The sequence below is a fragment of the Eulemur rufifrons genome, chromosome 30 (assembly GCF_041146395.1).
Source record: "Eulemur rufifrons isolate Redbay chromosome 30, OSU_ERuf_1, whole genome shotgun sequence".
Lineage (NCBI taxonomy): Eukaryota > Metazoa > Chordata > Mammalia > Primates > Lemuridae > Eulemur > Eulemur rufifrons.
This window is the reverse complement of record NC_091012.1, coordinates 56,372,559-56,392,659: the sequence shown is the minus strand read 5'-3', so window position 1 is coordinate 56,392,659 and position 20,101 is coordinate 56,372,559. Positions and strand designations below refer to the sequence as shown.

General features: G+C 36.6%; 1 protein-coding gene and 1 non-coding gene across 2 annotated transcripts; one reads left to right on the top strand and one right to left on the bottom strand.

Moving 5' to 3' along the window:
- Positions 1-627: 627 nt before the first annotated feature.
- LOC138378292 (high mobility group protein B1-like) lies at positions 628-1,290 on the top strand. Its single transcript, XM_069463645.1, has one exon. It carries the CDS (start codon positions 658-660, stop codon positions 1,288-1,290), a length of 633 nt encoding a protein of 210 aa, XP_069319746.1. The 5' UTR covers positions 628-657.
- Positions 1,291-19,999: 18,709 nt separating this feature from the next.
- LOC138379260 (U6 spliceosomal RNA) lies at positions 20,000-20,101 on the bottom strand. The gene has a single exon (XR_011232039.1). It is a non-coding gene; the product is annotated as a U6 spliceosomal RNA (small nuclear RNA).

Sequence of the window (20,101 nt, the reverse complement as noted above, 5' to 3'; positions counted from 1 at the left end):
AGAAGTAAGAGAATTAAGGACATCTTTATGAAGTGGTTGGAACTTGACTTGAGCCTTGAAAGATGATAGGGTAAACAGAGCAGAAAGGATATGATGCCTCAGGAAGGGACAAAGACAAAAATGACCAGATAGTATTAATATTTTAGGGATAGTATGCAGCATGGCCTGACCAGAGCAAAGGGAGCACACTGGGGAGAAAGGGAAATAAGCTTACATAGGTAGGATGGAACTGATAATGGAAGAGTTCAAGTCTCAAAGAGGAGACTAGATTGGCTTCATTAGGTAAATTTCTCAAAGAAGGTCTGGCATAATTATGCCCAATGGGGTTAAGCAGAGGGAAAGTAAAATAGGGGAGATTGCTGTGGTAGACTAAGGCCATGGTATTAGGAATGTTTAAGAGACAAATTTAAGATGTATTTTATAGGGGGATTCAACAGGACTTGGAGAAAGATTAGATGCTTATTTCTCTCACATTGTTAGTCTTACCCCTTGTTTCCTTGACACTGTGATCTTGTGTTGTTAACATTTAAGTCTACTTTCCCGTCCATATTTAAGAATAATCGAGTACATTGAGCTCCATAGAGAGAGCGCCGGGGCAAGTGAGAGCCGGACGGGCCCTGGGCGACTCTGTGCCTCGCTGAGGACAAATAACTAAACATGGGCAAAGGAGATCCTAAGAAGCCGAGAGGCAAAATGTCATCATATGCATTCTTTGTGCAAACCTGCAGGGAGGAGCACAAGAAGAAGCACCCCGATGCTTCAGTCAACTTCTCAGAATTTTCTAAGAAGTGCTCAGAGAGGTGGAAGACCATGTCCGCTAAAGAGAAAGGAAAGTTTGAAGATATGGCAAAGGCGGACAAGGCCCGTTATGAAAGAGAAATGAAAACCTATATCCCTCCTAAAGCGGAAACAAAAAAGAAGTTCAAGGATCCCAATGCACCCAAGAGGCCTCCTTCGGCCTTTTTCTTGTTCTGTTGTGGGTATCGCCCTAAAATCAAAGGAGAACATCCTGGCCTATCCATTGGTGATGATGCAAAGAAACTGGGAGAGATGTGGAATAACACTGCTGCAGATGACAAGCAGCCTTATGGAAAGAAGGCTGCAAAGCTGAAGGAAAACTACGAAAAGGATATTGCTGCGTACCGAGCTAAAGGAAAGCCTGATGCAGCAAAAAAGGGAGTTGTCAAGGCTGAAAAAAGCAAGAAAAAGAAGGAAGAGGAGGAAGCTGAGGAAGATGAAGAGGATGAAGAGGAGGAGGAAGATGAAGAAGAAGATGATGGTGATGAATAAGTTGGTTCTAGTGCAGTTTTTTTTTTCTTGTCTATAAAGCATTTAAGCCCCCTGTATACAACTTTCTTCTTTCAAAGAAAAAAATTGAAATGTAAGGCTGTGTAAGATTTGTTTTTATACTGTACAGTGTCTTTTTTTTGTATAGTTAACACACTACCGAATGTGTCTTTAGCTAGCCCTGTCCTGGTGGCATTTTCAATAGCCACTAACCTTGCCTGGTACAGTATGGGGATTGTAAATTGGCATGGAAATTTAAAGCAGGTTCTTTTTGGTGCACAGCACAAATTAGTTATATATGGGGATGGTAGTTTTTTCATCTTCAGTTGTCTCTGATGCAGCTTATACGAAATAATTGTTATTCTGTTAACTGAATACCACTCTGTAATTGCAAAAAAAAGTTGCAGCTGTTTTGTTGACACTCTGAATGCTTCTAAGTAAATACAATTTTTTTATTAAAAAAAAGAATAGGCCGGGCGCGGTGGCTCACGCCTGTAATCCCAGCACTCTGGGAGGCCGAGGCGGGCGAATCATTTGAGCTCAGGAGTTCGAGACCAGCCTGAGCAAGAGCAAGACCCCGTCTCTACTAAACATAGAAAGAAATTATACAGACAGCTAAAAATATATATAGAAAAATTAGCCGGGCATGGTGGCACATGCCTGTAGTCCCAGCTACTCGGGAGGCTGAGGCGGTAGGATCGCCTGAGCCCAGGAGTTTGAGGTTGCTGTGAGCTAGGCTGACACCACGGCACTCTAGCCCGGGCAACAGAGTGAGACTCTGTCTCAAAAAAAAAAAAAAAAAAAGAATAATCACAAAATTAATTTATGTAATCTAACCCTGGGATCCATTTTATTCTTATTGAAGCATAATATATCATCTAATTCTTCCTGATTAATTTTTTCAATATTAAGAATTGAGTTCAGTTTCATTAATGCCCTTTGTATAATTGTGCTCCGTTATAACCTCATTTCATAATCTGATACACTGTTTATTCTGGTTTTCATTTTACACAAGATTCATTTTTGAATGGTTACATCAATCTGTAATTTTTTAAACTTTTTAAAGTATTTTAAACTTAATCTTCTGTGACTCTTTATCATGTCCTAATAATTTAACATTTATTCTAGTTATTACTTCTTAATGTTCTTGCACATTCTGAACTGAATATCATCATCAATTGCATTCCATATGGTCTTCTGGATTCTTTCTTTGCAAAATAAATAGATTCTGGCACAGAAAGCATCTTTTTTTTTTTTTTTTTTTTTGGTGGGATCACTTACAGGGTATTTATGCTTTTGTAGAGAGGAAAAAGAGATAGCTGGCAGAGCCTTTCTCCCTCGCTCTGACCCTAACTTGCTTTATTTCCACTGCACAGTTTCCTAGAACAGGCTAAAACACGTAAGTTATTAACCCTCAACAGGTTAAGCAACCAATCTTCAGCAAATAGCTACTCTTGCAAGATAAGTAAGAAGAGCATTTTCAGAATTAGTTTTTTGACAAATATCTGAAATAAGTTTTTATGATATTACATCACACCATTCCATTACCCTCTTTCTGCTGCCACCACATTGACTACTTTGACCTCCAGGTCAAAGTAAACCTTGAATCAAAACAACACAGAACAAGGACAACAACAAAAATCTTCCTCAATAGTCTCAAACCCATCATCCCCTTGCTACCGTCCCCCATGCTACCACCTTTGTTAAAACCCTAGTCATCTCTCTCCTATTATTATACAACAGACCTTAACTAGCCTCCCTGCTCTGGTCTTGCCTCTGGTCCTTTCCATTCTCCACACTGCTGCTAGAGTGACTTATCAAAAATGGTCACTTACCAGCTTCCCTATTGCCTGCAGAAGCAAGTCTGGCTGCTTTAGCATGACATATGGGGCCTTCATGATTCAGCTCCTGCCTATTTCTCCAGTCTCATCACCACTTGTTTGCTTTGTACCTTATGCTCTAGTCTAACCACGATGAATTACTCACGTTTCCCACCACATACTATGCTGTTGCTCTTGACTGAAATGACCTCCCCAAACTCTTTCCTCTAGGTAACTCCTACTCATCTCTCAGGATTCAGTTTAGGCATCACTTCTCCAAAAAGTCTTTCTTAGTTTGTTTTCCTCCAGTTCATCATGTTCTCTAAAATATCCTGTCCTTATCTCCCAGATTAGTTATTATAATATATTGCCACCTTTTTATTTGTCTTGTTTCCTCTCACTTGGACATGAGCTCCTAAAAGGCAGAGACTGTGTCAAATTCATATTTGTGTTCTAGCACAAACTAGATACTCAAAAATATTTGTTCCATATATTTAGAGAAATAGAGAAATGCAACAGTAACTGCCATATAAGCCTCAGAACTACCACCTTATATTTAGCTCTAGGTACCACCTGAAAGAGGTTGGTGACAATCCTTTCTTGAGGCATACGTGTATGTGTGTGAGAATTGAAATAATTTAACCCTAACATCTGCAATGGTGTGATCCTTTTTTTCTCAAAACCACACTCTAAACTCTCCTCTCTCCACACCACAGTAGGGATCCTCTCTCTATCTTTGCTTTCAATGTAAAGCTGCTGAGCTTCAAAGTTTTGTTATTTGCGACCCTGGGTTTTCACTTAACGTGACTGCCCCCTGATTCCTGGGAGCCTCAGACTCCAGCTTTGTGAGCAACTAAATTCCACTCCTTACTTCTCCAAAGCCAAATCCAAGAAAGGTTTTCTGGCTCATAAATTTTTCCTGCTGTTTGGAGTAGAGGGCACAGAGCTTGGGTGTCATAATAGAAAGTGCTAATCTGTACACCAGGTGTATTAAAGCATGCAAAGCCAATTCATAACATTCTAGGACACTTTTATGAGCTTAAAAGCATCTTACCAGACCTATTCAAATTGTATGCATGTGGGAAAATTGTGCTCATAGTTATTTTTATAGTTTTAGATCATCCTCCCAAAATATGCCAAGGTACCCTCAGTATTCTGTTAGAGATCAAAAATGTTTCTAAAGAAGTATGCCAAGGTTCTAACTCCTTCTGGTGTGACAGGGCTTGGAGTGAGAAGGACTGATTACAGAATGCTAATTCTGACTGTAGGTTAAAAGGATGGACAGCAGGTCTACCAGCTTTCCAGTAAGGGACAAAGCAGATTATTAATCTGCCAATTTCAAAGAGAGAATCAGTAGGTGACAGTGAGCAGTAGTTCTTGCAAATGGCTGGCAGTGAGAAATTTCATGGGTTGTGGAAAAAGGGGACTGGAGTTACTGAAAAGTCTGTGTGCCACCTTTGGTGGAAATACTACATACTGCTATTCCTCTTCAGGAGACACCTTCATCTACTGTCATCTCATCCCATTCACTTTTTCCTGCTTACTTATCTGTCAGCTCTGAGTCATCATTCCCTGTAATTCATTCCTGCCCTAACATATTTCAGTTAATGACACAATCACAGAATAAATACTAAAAATTATTGAGACAATTGTGGGCAGTTTCAATAGAAGAACATAAATCAGGTTGAAGGAGATAATATCCTAACCTCACTTCTTATTAGTCAAAATACACCTGAATGTTTGGTTTCATTGTGGGGGCTACATTGAAGAGGAGAACAGACACAGTTATAGCAGGAAAGTGTTCAAATATAAGGAAGACTTTTTAAAAAGAATGGTTAAATATAGCCATCAATAGGATTAACTAAGTTGAACAAAGTGATTTCTTAAGTCCCTTCTAGCTCATGCATTTGATGAGTTTATTCCAAAAGCTTCACATTAGCAAGATTATGCCATGGCCTCCAAAGTTGATAATTCTGATCTCTTTGATCTTTCCTTTGTTTAGCATACATTTGTAAGCAACTACTTTGTGCTGAACACTGTGCTAAATTGGAGAGATACAATGGTCAGCAGGCAACATCGTTTCTGCCTTCATGGAATTTATAGCATAGTGAGGGGAAAAGATAAAAGTACAATTATTGAGTGCTCGGTGCTGTGGTGGAATAAATATAAGGTGCTAAGAGAACATAGAGAAGGGATAACTTATTGCACTTGAGAGTCAGGGAAAACTTTCTAGAGGAGGTAATATCTAAACTGAGAACTAAAGGATCAGCAAAAGCTAGCGAGACAAAGAGATGGAGGAGCTTGTTCAACAGCTAGGAGGCAAGGGACAGCATGCCCATTGGCCAAAATGGCTAGAACCAAAGTGCCAGAAGACACAAAATGAGACCAAAATGGTATACAGCAACAAAAATCTCCCTGGGCCTTGGATTTTATCCCAAGGGCAATGTGGAGCCATTGAAGGGTTTTAAGAAAGGAAATAACACGACCAAACTTTTAGTATACAAAAAACCATTCTTCAGTGAGAAAACATTTGAGAGGAGGCAAAACTAGAGGGCTGGGGACAGATGCAAAGGACCTTGTTCAGTAGTCCAGAAGAAAGACAATATGCTTAGATGAATGAGAGGGTATTGGAGACGGAGAGAAATAAATTATTTGAGAAGTATTGATAGGGGTTGGTGATAGAGTGAATGTAAGGGTTAAAGAGAGGCAGAAGTCATGAATGACTCTCAGGTTTATGGCTTGAGCAGCTGGCTGGCACCACTCAGAAAGGGAAACAGGAGTAGGAGGCTTTATACAGGGGAGACAGTCATGATGAATTTGATTTTGAACATGGAGAATTTGAGCAGCTTATAAGGCATCCAGATGCCTCCTAGGCAATAAGAAGTTGGGTATGTGAAGCGGGAGAAGAATCTGAGCCAGAGATAAAGATTTGAGAGTCATCAGCTTTTGAAACCATGTGAGTGGATAGGCTCACCCAGGGACATTATATTACGCAAGAAGAGAGTCTAAATCTAACCCCTTTGAAAACTGACAAAGCTACCAGATAAGAAAGAGGAGCCTGCAAAGAACACTGAGAATGTCCAGAATTTTTAATCATTTGTTAGTATTATTTTATCTCTTTTTGTGAGCCACTGAACACTCATAATTATACAGTATACATAAAATGTACTTATTGCCCCATTTGACTACTTGCTTCTCTGATAATTTCCTTAGTGTACATAACAGTCATCCGCTCTGACTTTGAGCAGCAATGTTCTGGAATCCTACTGTTTATCTGGTACCTGAGTATAATGCCTGGGATTTAGTGAAGGTCCACAAATAGTGGCTGTTTTTATTACCATGATGCCTTGTTGTTCTTAGTTCTGGAGTATCACTTTATTTCCCAACTCTAATGTAGTTTTCAGTCCTGGGTGGACACCACTGACCTTGGCTTTTCTCCTCTTTAGCATAAGGAAATTGCGGTTATCTTAATGCTTGGTAATGGCTTCAACATCCCTTGTATTTCTAACTCTGCGATTCTGATTTCATCCAAACCAAGAAGATTAATAAAAATGTCATTTGAAAAATTCTAAAATTGTATTGAGATTAAATGTTGAAAATGTATAATTCAGGATATTAGAAAATATATTGTTTACAACCTTTGCAATAATAGTCTTTGAAATTGCAGTTGTGAGATGTGATTAAAAATAAAAAGAAAATGAACCAATCAAAAACAAGAACACATTTTAGTACGCTTTCAGTGTTCTTACCACACAAAGAAATGGTAAGTATGTGAGGTAATGGATATGCTAATTAGCTTGATTTAGCCATTCCTCAGTGTATACTATATATGAAAACATCATGTTATATATCATAAATACATGCAATTTTATTTGTCAATTATACAATTTTTTTAAAACTCAACAATTAAAAACTAAGAACATAGGCCGGGCGCGGTGGCTCACGCCTGTAATCCTAGCACTCTGGGAGGCCGAGGTGGGCGGATCGTTTGAGCTCAGGAGTTCGAGACCAGCCTGAGCAAGAGCGAGACCCCACCTCTACTAAAAATAGAAAGAAATTATATGGACAGCTAAAAATATATATAGAAAAAATTAGCCGGGCATGGTGGCGCATGCCTGTAGTCCCAGCTACTCGGGAGGCTGAGACAGGAGGATCGCTTGAGCTCAGGAGTTTGAGGTTGCTGTGAGCTAGGCTGACGCCACGGCACTCACTCTAGCCTGGGCAACAGAGTGAGACTCTGTCTCAAAAAAAAAAAAAAAAAAACTAAGAACATATACTCCAGAATTTAGTAAAAGAAAACCCTGCTAACTAATAATAAAACTGATGAAGTACAAGTTTGGTTTCAGTTTATTTTATACATTAGATATGCCCAAATCCTTAGAGGGCCAAAGCAGAAGATTTGGAAATTATGATGACATGAAATGAACTAGGGAAAGATGGATTTGGTGAATTGCTTTGTTAGCCCTGGGGCAGGAAATGAGTCTGTTTACCAGCTGTCTGCCTATTTTCCTAATGTATCTGTTGGGCATTTGCTGTAGAGATGAAAACAAATACTAGTCTTGCCAGTATAGGTGAAATTCTGAACAAGTAGGCAAAATAAAAGTAATTGATATGGTGAAACAATGAATACTATTATAAACACTTTGCTGGATTATGTATATTTAATGGAATCTTTAAAAAGAGACAGAGAAGAGTTCATGGAAAGGGGATTTAAATTTGTGGCCTGATACTAATAAAATTTTTAATCTGTCCACGGTAAAAATAATTTAAATGACTAGAATGAGGAAAAGACATAAATTTTTGACAGTACCTTAGTTAGCTCAACATCATATATCAGCTTTAGAACACTATTACAGATGTAAAATTGTGATACCTGAATATAAATTTTTTAAATATGTGAGAAATATTTTATGATTTGTGAAAATATCTATTATATAGTAAGTAAAGAGCTCACCCTATTTTTCCCCCTGCTTAGAACTGAAATTCATTCCATAACCTTTAATTAAAAGAGATTTTGGAAGACAAAATATATGTTATGGTAAAAATAATAGCACAATTATATTTTCCTAATATATCACACCTCTTCATAAAATAATAGGTTTCATAAGTGTATCAACTGGATTACATAATGAATCCCTATCAAAGAAGATACTCTCAAGAACATAAATAGATTTTAAATTCATTGTTTTAGAGTATGCATAGCAACAACCACAAAACACAAGAAGAAGTATGCATGCAGGATTACACTTACCAAATGAAAGAATGTAGACAGAAATAAGTGTTTCTGCCCAAGCTTCAACAGGACTCTCCGAGGAGGAGCACTAAGCAAGTCTCTCCTTTCCTTATCTGCCAGTTCAATCCTGAATATAGACCTTATTGTCAGAGCTAACAAACGTTTAGGAAATTATCATTTGTCTGCACTGTAAGGACTTCCACAAAGATGAAATACAGACTGAGGCAGAGTGTAGAAGAGAATGAAACAAAAATGTGTAGCTGAAATGCTACCAGAAAATCTCTGATAAATTAAGGCTGAATACCATTTATTTGTGACAGAATCAGTTTTGGAAGGCTGCAGATACCTGAAATATATTGAAAGAAACATGTTTCTGTGTCCATCTGAATTGGCAGTGGAGTGCCTCTTTTAGTGACCATGGTAACTCCCACAAAGTGGGTTTGGAGATTCATCATTAAAAGGCTTTCACATTAAAATATAATGGTGGCTAAGCCACAGTACTTAGGTAATTTTTAGTTTCTGAACTTCAAAACAAGTTTAAACCATCCTATGCCTTTAGAAACATAATAACAGAGAAATCTATATATAAAAACTAGCCAAATTTTTTGTTTTAATCCTCCGTAATATAAATTTTCAAGTATTACAATATATAGCTAGTGGTTATGGCATAGAAAGGGTAAAAATATGAAAGCATTTGAGAATCTAAAATGGCCTCACCAAATATCAGTGTATATAATGTTGTAATCACAAAAAATGTAAATAAAGGAAAATGGGAAAGAACTTCCATTGATGTCCTCAAATGGCCATTTGGGGCTTTTGTTCTTTATTTTAAAGAAATGTAATGTGGTTGTTATTTTTAACTTCAAAACTTCTAACATTTCTTGGTTATCCTTATCTATCCAAGAAGATAACTAAATTGAAGGAAAACAAGATTTAATTTAGTGGGTTGAAACTAAGGAAATCTGTCTTGGTTTCTGCTTATAATCCTTCCTTGGCAGGTTTCATATCACAATTTGAGAACTGGTTAAATGCATGGAAATATCTCATTGGTCTCTTGAAAGCAACTGACCTTTATTCTGCCTTTTATCAGTGAGTAAAGTCAATGAGACCACACTAATCCCAGAGGAACAGCTTTGAATGTACCTTAGTGTGGGTGAGACCTGGCAGAACTCAGGATGCATTTGACTAAAATTAAGAATATCAAAGTCTTAGTCCTTTAGTGGTTTAAAATGCATTATGTACCTTTTGAAAGAATAGATGTTTCCATGTGAATTGTATTCAGTCAACAGAACTGTAGGCTCAAAATACAATATGTTCCCAGAATTTTTAGATGAGGTCAGGAAATATTATGGTCTGAACTAGAAATTTAAAAGAAGAATCAAAACAAAATAGATAAAATTAACTGCCTGGGAAAATATTTTCAGGAAAATGGCCTGTGTAAGAGATAATCTCTGAGCATGTTGCCAATTTGACTAGGGGTCCCCTAAGTCAGATGCATCTCCTTTAAAAGAAGGCATCAATTTTAAATATAACAATGACCTGTAATCAGTCTAACATAAGGAAGAATTGAAATGGAAAAAAAAGTTTTGATGACTGATAAAAAGATACAGAAAGATAAGGGACTCAAAGTATAACAATTTTTCCATTTCTTCAGTGCCACGCAAAAGAGAAGATTCCATTCTTGACAACTCTATCCCTATAGAGGCAATAACGCATCTGATTATTATACTTGGGTTATACTAGCCCATTAAGATAATTCAGTTCTTCATGCAATCTCTATACTAAAGGAGAATTTTATCTGGCAGTAATGCTTTTCATTGTGAACACTGCCTCTCAAATCTCTGATAAGTAGACTCTGTATGCATTGTGGCTCCCTTCCCTATACATATAGACACTGTCAGATACAGCCTAAGCAGCCAGCTAGGCTCTTTCTGTGTTATCTTATACAAAATATGGATATAGTTGAACTACTGCTCTGTGCTCTGCTGTTAAGAATAGACTACATGACTCTATTCAGGAAAAATGTCTGGATCTACAAAAGGTATTGAAGAAATTGAAGGATCTTATGTTTTATGTAAAATCAGATGTATCTTGCTTTTAGAAAACTCAATAACATACATAAGCAATGACACGAAAAACAAAAATTTGAGAGTGGGCAAATTATTTATTTAAATAGTCTTTTTCCTGTGGTTTCACTCTGTGTTTCTCTTAAATAAGAAATTATACTGGGCGGGGCGCAGTGGCTCACGCCTGTAATCCTAGCACTCTGGGAGGCCGAGAAGGGAGGATCGCTTGAGGTCAGGAGTTCGAGACCAGCCTGAGAAAGAGTGAGACCCCGTCTCTACTAAAAAATAGAAAGAAATTATCTGGACAACTAAAAATATATAGAAAAAATTAGCCAGGCATGGTGGCGCATGCCTGTAGTCCCAGCTACTCAGGAGGCTGAGGCAGTAGGATTGCTTAAGCCCTGGAGCTTGAGGTTGCTGTGAGCGAGGCTGATGCCACGGCACTCTAGCCCGGACAACAGAGTGAGACTCTGTCTCAAAAAAAAAAAAAAAGAAAAGAAAAAGAAAAGAAATTATACTGATAGGTTTCAAATGTGAATCAATTACATACATAACTTTTTAGAAGTGTTTCTAATACTGTAATTAAAGAGAGGAATCATTTGAAAATATGTAGAACATTTGACAATCTTGATATCTCTATTTTTCTCACATTCTACATCCAACTGTGCTCCTTCAAAATATATTCCAAATCTAACCACTTGGCATGATCGTGTTCTAAACTCCCATCATCTCTCACCTGGATTCTTGCCAGAGTGCATAACTAGTCTATTTCTTGCTTCCACTCTTGCCCCCTACAGTCTGTTCTCAACACAGCAGTCAGAATGATTCAATTAAAATCTAAGTCAAATCGTATCACTCCTCTCTGTTCAAAACCCTGCAATGTCTTCCCATCACAGTCACATAAAAAGCCAAAAACTTTATGATGGCCCCTTCATAGCTATAAGAGATATTCTCCTTTCCCTCTTATTACTCTGACCTCGTGTTCTTCTACTTTCCCCTCTCTTCCACTCTACTCAGGCTGCTTTAGTGTGTTCCTCTGACACATGCCCCACACACTCAATCTCACGGACTTTGCATGTGGTTATTCCTTCTCCCTGTGACACCCTTCCACCAGATTTCTCTATAGCTGATGCCTTCATCTCCTTCAGCCCTTTGCTCATGTGTCACTTCTCATCGAGGTCTTTCCTAACCATTTTATTTAAAATTACAACGTTTCCCCACATACAGCTTCTTACCTTCCTTCATTGTTTTTTTTTTCTCTACAGCACTTATCATTATCTAATACACTATTTATTTTACTTATTTTGTTTATGGTCTATCTCCCTCACTAGAATGTAAGCTCCATGAGGGCAGGGATTTTTTTGTTCTTTAGTCACTGCTATGTTCACACAACTAGAACACTATCTGGCTCAATAAGTATTTGTTGAATGAATGAGTGAGGCACATGAGATGATGCTTCCAGCTGAGAGCATTCTTTCTATATATGTTATATATGTTGATATGCTAAATAATTCACTACATGTTAATATGGAGATCACGTTCTTGGGTTCATCCCTCAGATCTCTACCACTAGACAATATTCTTGGGCATATTCCTGAAAATCATCCAAAAGTTTCAATAATACCAGACATGGCAGTTTGATTGCTTCTAGGCATTGACCACGTGGAGCATTTAACAACTGTGAACTACAGTGTATGGTTCACACATAATTGCTTCTGATGGCAATCCAAGATGCTAACTGCCATCAATGTAGAACAAAGTGGTCCTATATTTTACCTTCCTACATTAATAAAAAATTAAACAAAATGTATAATTGTAGCTTTATAACTGTGTCTTCCAGGGGAATCTGGGCTAGTGATTTCTTTTTCATCCCTAAGTGTACATGCCCAGAGAACCTGCTTTCTGTTGCCTCTTCATTGCAGAGCCATGGTAAGGGCTGAGAGCTGAATTCCTGTTCATGGTGGGCAGTTCTATCACTGACTATTTTTTTTTTCATTTTTCGCTGAAAAACTCAGTATACACATAATGACTGTGTAGGTGTATACAGGATAGATGCTTTTAATTTGAACGCAAAATGTTTAAATGAACACTTAGAGGAACATATATTTCAAATTGGGCATGTGGTTCACAAAAAGGAGTCAAACTCATGTAGAGTTAAATATACTTCCCATTCTCCCACACAAACCTAACTAAGGTAGCTATAAACAATCCACCAGTTTTTAGAGGAAAGGGGGAAGCCTGTAGGAAACTTTTCCAGGTGAGATGAGTTAGTAACAGTATACCCATTTACTAGCAAGGTAGTATAATTACTAAAATATATGCCCAGATGGCATTATATATGCTACTGCAGAATTTATTAGTCACAAAATTTATTAGTCACAAAACTAAAGTAACAATATCTGAAAAAAAAAGCATTGGCTCTTATTAAAACCAAAGAAGAAGTAAGTCCAAGGGAGTTTAAAATTAAATGCAAAAGCTAATGGTGAAGGCACTTATTTGCTATCTTTTGAAGGTGTTTCAGTTCATTTCTTTTTACTTGTTTCTGTATTCTGAAATATGAAAATCAGCAGATGCTGCATCTATTTTAAAGCATCAGTTCAGTATGTAAGGCTGCAATTATGGCAAACCCTTTTTATATTAAAAATTAGAACAACTGACGAATGTTACTTAACAAGAGCACTTGAGCATGAATAGATTTTCAGTGGGCTACTTAATGAAAGAAAGAAAATAATTGTTATTATTATGTGGTACTTTGTATAATAATGGAAAAAACACAAAATGTTCCCTCCTATTCCTTTGCAGAAGGTTCTTAACAAACAAAGAGCTGATATATTCTTAAGAAAATCTCACATTTACTGAATATGCCTAAATATACTGTTACAGCAAGTGTTACAGTGAGTGGTCCCGAGGACAAATCGAGCGGCACACGGAGAGTGGGAGAATCAAGGTTTATTTGCCGGTGGGCTCAGAGGAGTCTCACCACCAAATTCTGAGCCCCGTCTACCCAATTTTTCCCACTTTTATTAAGTTGGGGTGATCCAAGGGGTGGGGGGTCTCAGGTGACTAATACTGGCCAGGTAATAGGTTAGGTTAGTTGCTGCACCAGATAATAATAGGTTTAGTGTTATGCTGATGTGCTAGATGTTAGGTTAGTGATATGCTAATGTGCCAGGTGTTAGGCTAGTATCATGCTAATGTGGGTCTTCTGTGAGGGGTGGGGTCTCAGGTGGCTGCTGTGCTAAGTAATAGATGGGGGTTTTCCTTATCAAAGGAACACAATAATGTTCCAGCAAGAGATCTTAACCACAAAGAAATCCTTAAAATCCTAGATAAAGAATTCAAAGCATTGATTTTAAAGAAGCCCAATGAGATGCAAGAGAAATCTGAAAACTAAAGCAAAGAACTCAGAAAACCTATTAAGGATATCAATGAGAAATTTACCAAGGAGATAGAGACCTTAAAAACAAACAAACAGAAATTCTGGAACTGGAAAATTCATTTAAGAAAATACTAAATACATTCAAAAGGTTCAACAATAGCAATCAGAAGAAAGAAGTTGAGAACTTGAGGACATGCCTTTTGAAATAATCTAGTCAGACAAAATTAAATAAAAAAAGAATGAACAAAACCTTTAGACATTTGGTACTACATAAAGTGATGGAATTTACCCATTATTAGTATTCCCAAGGGTAAAGAGAGATCAAAAGTTTAAAAACTTAATTAACAAAATAAATGAAAATCTCCCAAGTCTAGCAAGAGGTTTAGACATCCAGATACAGAAGGCTCAGTGATCCCCCAGCAAATACAATGGAAAAGGGATATTGCCATGGCATATTCTAATCAGATTGTTTAAAGTAAATTCTAAACAAACATGAGAAAAGCATTTAGTCACATATAAAGGAAACCCCATCAGACTAACAGCAGACATCTTTGGAAAAACCTTACTAGTCTTACAAGTCAAAAGAGAATGGGAAGACATAGTCAAAGTGCTGAAAGGAAAAAATTGTCAGTTAAGAATGCTATATCCAACAAGACTAACCTTCATAAATGAAGGAGAAATAATGCCTTTCTCAGACAAGCAAAGGCTGAAAAAATTCATCACCACTAGACTGACCCTACAAGAAATATTCAAGAGAGTCTAAACTTGGAAGCAAAAGGATGACATTCACCACCATGCAAACACATGAAAATATAAAACTCACTAGTAAAGCAATCACACAAAGGAGGAAGAGAAAGGAATCACATGGCACCACTACAGAATTCAATCAAACCAGATGACAGACAAAAAGAGAGAAAGAAAAAACTAGAAAACTATTAACAGTATGACAAGAACAAAACCCCACACATCAATATTAAATTTGAACATAAACAAATTAAATGCTCCACTTAAAAGCTTTAGATTGATTGATTGGATAAAAAAATGATCAAACTATTTGCTGCCTACAGCTCACCTTACCTATAAAGACAGATACAGCATAAAAGTAAAGGGGTGGAAAAAGATATTCCAAGCAAATAGATACCAAAAGGAAGGAGATGTAACTTTACTTACATCAGATAACATAGTCTTTAAGCCAAAAACAGAAAAATAAGACAAATAAGGTCATTATATAATGATAAAGTAATCAATTCATGAAGAGGACATAACAATTCTAAATATATATGCACCCCAACACTGGAGCACCCAGATTCATAAAACAAATATTACTAGACATAAAGAGATAGAGGGTGATACAACAGAGTAGGAGACTTCAACAGCTCACTCACAGTGTTAACAGATCATGTAGACAAAAAATCAACAAAGGAGCATTGCACTTAAACTAGACTTTGGACCATATAAACCTAACAGACATTTACAGAACATTCTACTCAACAACTGCAGAATATAAATTCTTTTCATGGACTCATGGAACATTCTCCAAGATAGACCATATGTTAGGCCACAGAGCAAGTCTTGACAAATTTAAAAAAACTGAAAGCATATCAAGTATCTTCTCAGACCCTAGTGGAATAAAACTAGATATCAATACCAAGGGAACTTCAGAAACTATATAAATACATGGAAATTAAACAACACACTCCTGAACAATCATCAGCACAGCAAAGAAATTAAGACAGAAATGAAAAAAAGTTTTGAAACAAATGATAATGGAAACACAACATACCAAAACCTGTAGAATACAGTGAAAGCAGTTATAAGAGGAAAGTTTATAGCATTAAATGTCTACATCAAAAAGTAGAAAGATTACAAATTAACAACCTAATGAGGCACCTTATGGAATTAGAAAGGCAAGAAAAAAACAAATCCAAAATTAGCAGAAGAAAAGAAATAACAAAGATAAGAGCACAACTAAATGAAATGGAGACTAAAAAAAGTACAAAGGATCAATGAAAGGAAAGGTTGGTTCTTTGAAAAGATAAACAAACTTGATAAACTAGACTAACAAAGAAGAAAGAATACCAAATTTCAAAAAATCAGAAATTGATAAACTAGGCTAACCAAGAAAAGAAAGAAAATACCCAAATTGAAAAAGTCAGAAATAAAAAAGGAGACATTACAACTTATACCACAGAAATATGAAAGATCATCAGAGAGTATTATGAACAACTAAAATCTCACAAATTAGAAAACCTAGAAGAAATGGATAAATTCCTAGAAACATACAACCTTCCAAGATTGAACCAGGAAGAAATAGAAAACTTGAACAGACAAATAACTAGTAATGAGATTGAATCAGTAATAAAAAGTCTCCCAACTAAGAAAAGTCCAGGACCAGATGGATTCACAGACAAAATCAACCAAATGTACAAAGAAGAATTAATGCCAATGTTCCTGAAACTGTCCCCAAAAATCAAGAAGAGAATTCTCCCTAACTCATTCTATGAGGTGGCACATATCACCCTAATACCAAAACCAGTGGAGGACACAACAAAAAACAGAACTACAGACCAATATCCCTAATGAACATAGATGCCAAAATCCTCAAAAAAATACTAACAAACCAAATGCAACAGCACACCAAAAAGATAATACACCATGATCAAGTGAGTTTTATACCAGGGGTACAAGGATATTTCAACATATACAAATCAATAAATATAATACATCACATAAACAGAATCAAGGTCAAAAGCCATATAATCATCTCAATAGATGCGGAAAATCATTTGATAAAATTCAGCATCTCTTCATGATAAAAACTCATACTACCCAAAGCAATCTACAGATTCAATGCAATCCCCATCAAAATACTAGTGACATTTTTCACAGAAATAGAAAAAAAAATCCTAAAATGTATATGGAACCACAAAAAACCTAGAATATCCAAAGCCATCCTGGGCAAAAAGAACAAAACTGAAGGAATCATATTACCTGACTTCAAATTATACTACAGAGCTATAGTAAACAAAAAACCATGGTGCTGACATAAAAACAGGCACTTAGAACAATGGAACAGAATAGAGAACCCAGAAATAAATCCACACATCTATAGTGAACTTATCTTCAACAAAGGTGCCAATAACATACAGTGGGGAAAGGACAGTCTCTTCGATAAATTGTGCTGGGAAAACTGGATATTCATATGCAGAAGAATGAAACTAGACCCTTATCTCTCGCCATATACAAAAATCAAACCAAAATGGATTAGAAACTTAAATAACCAAATACTTATAAATGTTAGGCAGAAAAGCAAGGAATAAAATTATATGTATAGTTTTTTTTACCATGTAAGGTTTTTTTGGCATTTCTTTTAAATGCCAAAATGTGATATTTTGATACCTATATATAATATGCTATATATAATGCTATATATAATATATAGGTAATGATACCTATATATACATGTGATATTTTGATACCTATATATAATGTGCAACGACCAAATTAGGGTAATTGGGATATCCATCACCTCAAACATTTATCTTTTCTTTGTGTTGAGAACATTACAGATCTACTCTTCTAGCTATTTTACAATAAATTGTTAACTATAATTTCCCTACTGTGCTATTTAATACTGAATAAAAAAATTTTTTTGTCAGAAAGTATGGCTAGAAGAAAATATACAAAATGTTTACAGTGATCTTTGAATATTTGGTTATTTTTATCTTTTCTTTATTTACTTTTTTGTGTTTTCCAGATTCCCTACAAAAATATAAATTAAATTGACAATTTAAATTTATATATATATATATTTTTTTTTTGAGACAGAGTCTCACTCTGTTGCCCAGGCTAGAGTGAGTGCCGTGGCGTCAGCCTAGCTCACAGCAACCTCAAAATCCTGAGCTCAAGGGATCCTCCTGTCTCAGCCTCCCGAGTAGCTGGGACTACAGGCATACACCACCATGCCCGGCTAATTTTTTCTATATATATTTTTAGCTGTCCATATAATTTCTTTCTATTTTTAGTAGAGACGGGGTCTCGCTCTTGCTCAGGCTGGTCTCGAACTCCTGAGCTCAAACGATCCGCCCACCTCGGCCTCCCAAAGTGCTAGGATTACAGGCGTGAGCCACCGCGCGCGGCCTAAATTTATAATTTAAAAACAGACTTATGTAAAAAAAAAAAAAAAAAAGACAGAAATAGAGGCTTGCCCTAAATATTATTGGAACATATATTTAGATACTAATGGATCAACTAGTTATCAACCAATCAATAAATTATGCTTATCTTAAAAAAGATATAACTTAGCAATAGGAATTCTTTTATTACTAATAGTATCTGCTAAAAATAATATAACCAAGATCTTTCTGTAAAGAACTTAACTTTTACATTAAGGTAATTTGCTCTTATACCCTGCAAGGGAAATCTGCCTAAGAAATGATAGTCAAGTAATGTAAATTAATACATAATTTTTACTGAAATATCAGAGTGCTTCTATGTACATAAAAACTGTGTAGGTGGCAATGATTACCTATTTGTTCCTTTATTATCATGACCACTTGTATTTTAAAGCCCTGAGAAACAGAATAGTCTTCAAGTTGTGTGACTAAAATAATTGGTCAGAGAAATCACCACGTGTCTGTTCTTGCTATAATGTCAGATTTAGAAGGAACCTCAGAGGTCACTGAATCTAACCCATTAAAGTAGCCAGTATGGCTGGGTGCAGTGGCTCACGCCTATAATCCTAGCACTCTAAAAGGTTCAGAAGGGAGCATCATTTGCGCTAAGGAGTTCAAGATCAGCCTGAGCAAGAGCGAGACCCCATCTCTACTAAAAATAGAAAAAAATTAGCTGGACAACTAAAAACATATAGAAAAAATTAGCCAGGCATGGTGGTGCATGCCTGTAGTCTCAGCCTCGGGAGGCTGAGGCAGAAGGATTGCTTGAGCCCAGGAGTTTGAGGTTGCTGTGAGCTAAGCTGACACCATGGCACTCTAGCCCGGGAAACAGAGCAAGACTTTGTCTCAAAAAAAAAAAAAAAGCACCAGTAATTTACCTTGTGCTTGAAAATTCGGTGTTAATTATATCAATTCAAGACACCTTATCCCATTATTGTAGTTTTAATTACTGTAAAGTTTGTCTTTATATAGTGCAGAAATCTGTTTTCCTATAACTTCTGTCCACTTGAGCTAATGCTGCCCTCTCCTGCTAGACCGAATAGTAAATTCACTCTCTCTTCCTCTGAAGACAGTTACTATGGTCTCTTGATATTTCTGTTCTACAGGCACAATTTCTTCAATTATGCTTCACATGACATAATTTAAATCTCCTCACAAACCTGGTTGATATTCCTTGATTTCACTCTAGTTTGTCAGTTAACATATTGCGCCCAAAACTGAAGCAAAAATCAATGTATTATCTCCCATATGTTTCTATTGACACCAGTGAGAACGAGGTTCTTAGTTGAGTATGACAAACTCTAGTTGCTTTAAGTTAAGAATTCTAAATCCTAAATTCAATAGGAATTTATTGAAAGTCTGTTGTGTAGCTCAAGGTCTAGCCAGGATGTCTACAGAAAAAGGATCAGGAAAAAGTGCAGGAACCAACAGAGGCTAGAAATTCAGAACTGCAGCTAAAATCGTACCTCAAAACTAATCTGATGTGGTCACCACTGCCACACACTGCACACCGTAGTTTACACCCCTTCCATTGCTGGGTCTAGAAACTGGCTGTTGCTGTTGCTATGGCTGTTGCCAGAATGAATTCCACACTGTCCCTGCTTCTTTGCTTTACTAATGCCAGATTCCATATGGGGTTAGTGTGTTTGATTAGTCAAGTCTAGGTAATATATCTTTGCTCTAGTTTCTTGGGAATTTTCTTAGTCTATAATGGGAGACAGGCTCTGCCTCCCAATAGGACTCTAACGGTGGGATTTTCACAAAAATGGAAAGGAGCTTCATTTGGTAAGCATCCAAAGTAAAGGCAAAATTTCTCTACAAAAGTAACATTTGATTTTTTTTTTTAACAGCCACATCCCACTGCTGTCTCCTATTAATAACCAACCATCAAAATCACCTAAGTGTATTTTTCACATGTACCTCTCTTAGGCCAGGTTGCCAATGTAGTTGTTACTTCTTGAGACATCTATGAAACCCACAACCTCCTCTTCTGAAATCTTCCCCCAACACACACACACACAAATGGGGTTGTTTTTCTTATAATTTTTAAAAATTTAATTTCATGTCATCCTTGTGCAGGGGCCATGCTAATCTTCTCTGTATCATTCCAATTTTAGTATATGTGCTGCCGAAGCGAGCAC

What these genes read in the sequence shown, in the direction of transcription:
- LOC138378292 (XM_069463645.1), top strand. Translation starts at nt 658, where the DNA reads ATGGGCAAAGGAGATCCTAAGAAGCCGAGAGGCAAAATGTCATCATAT.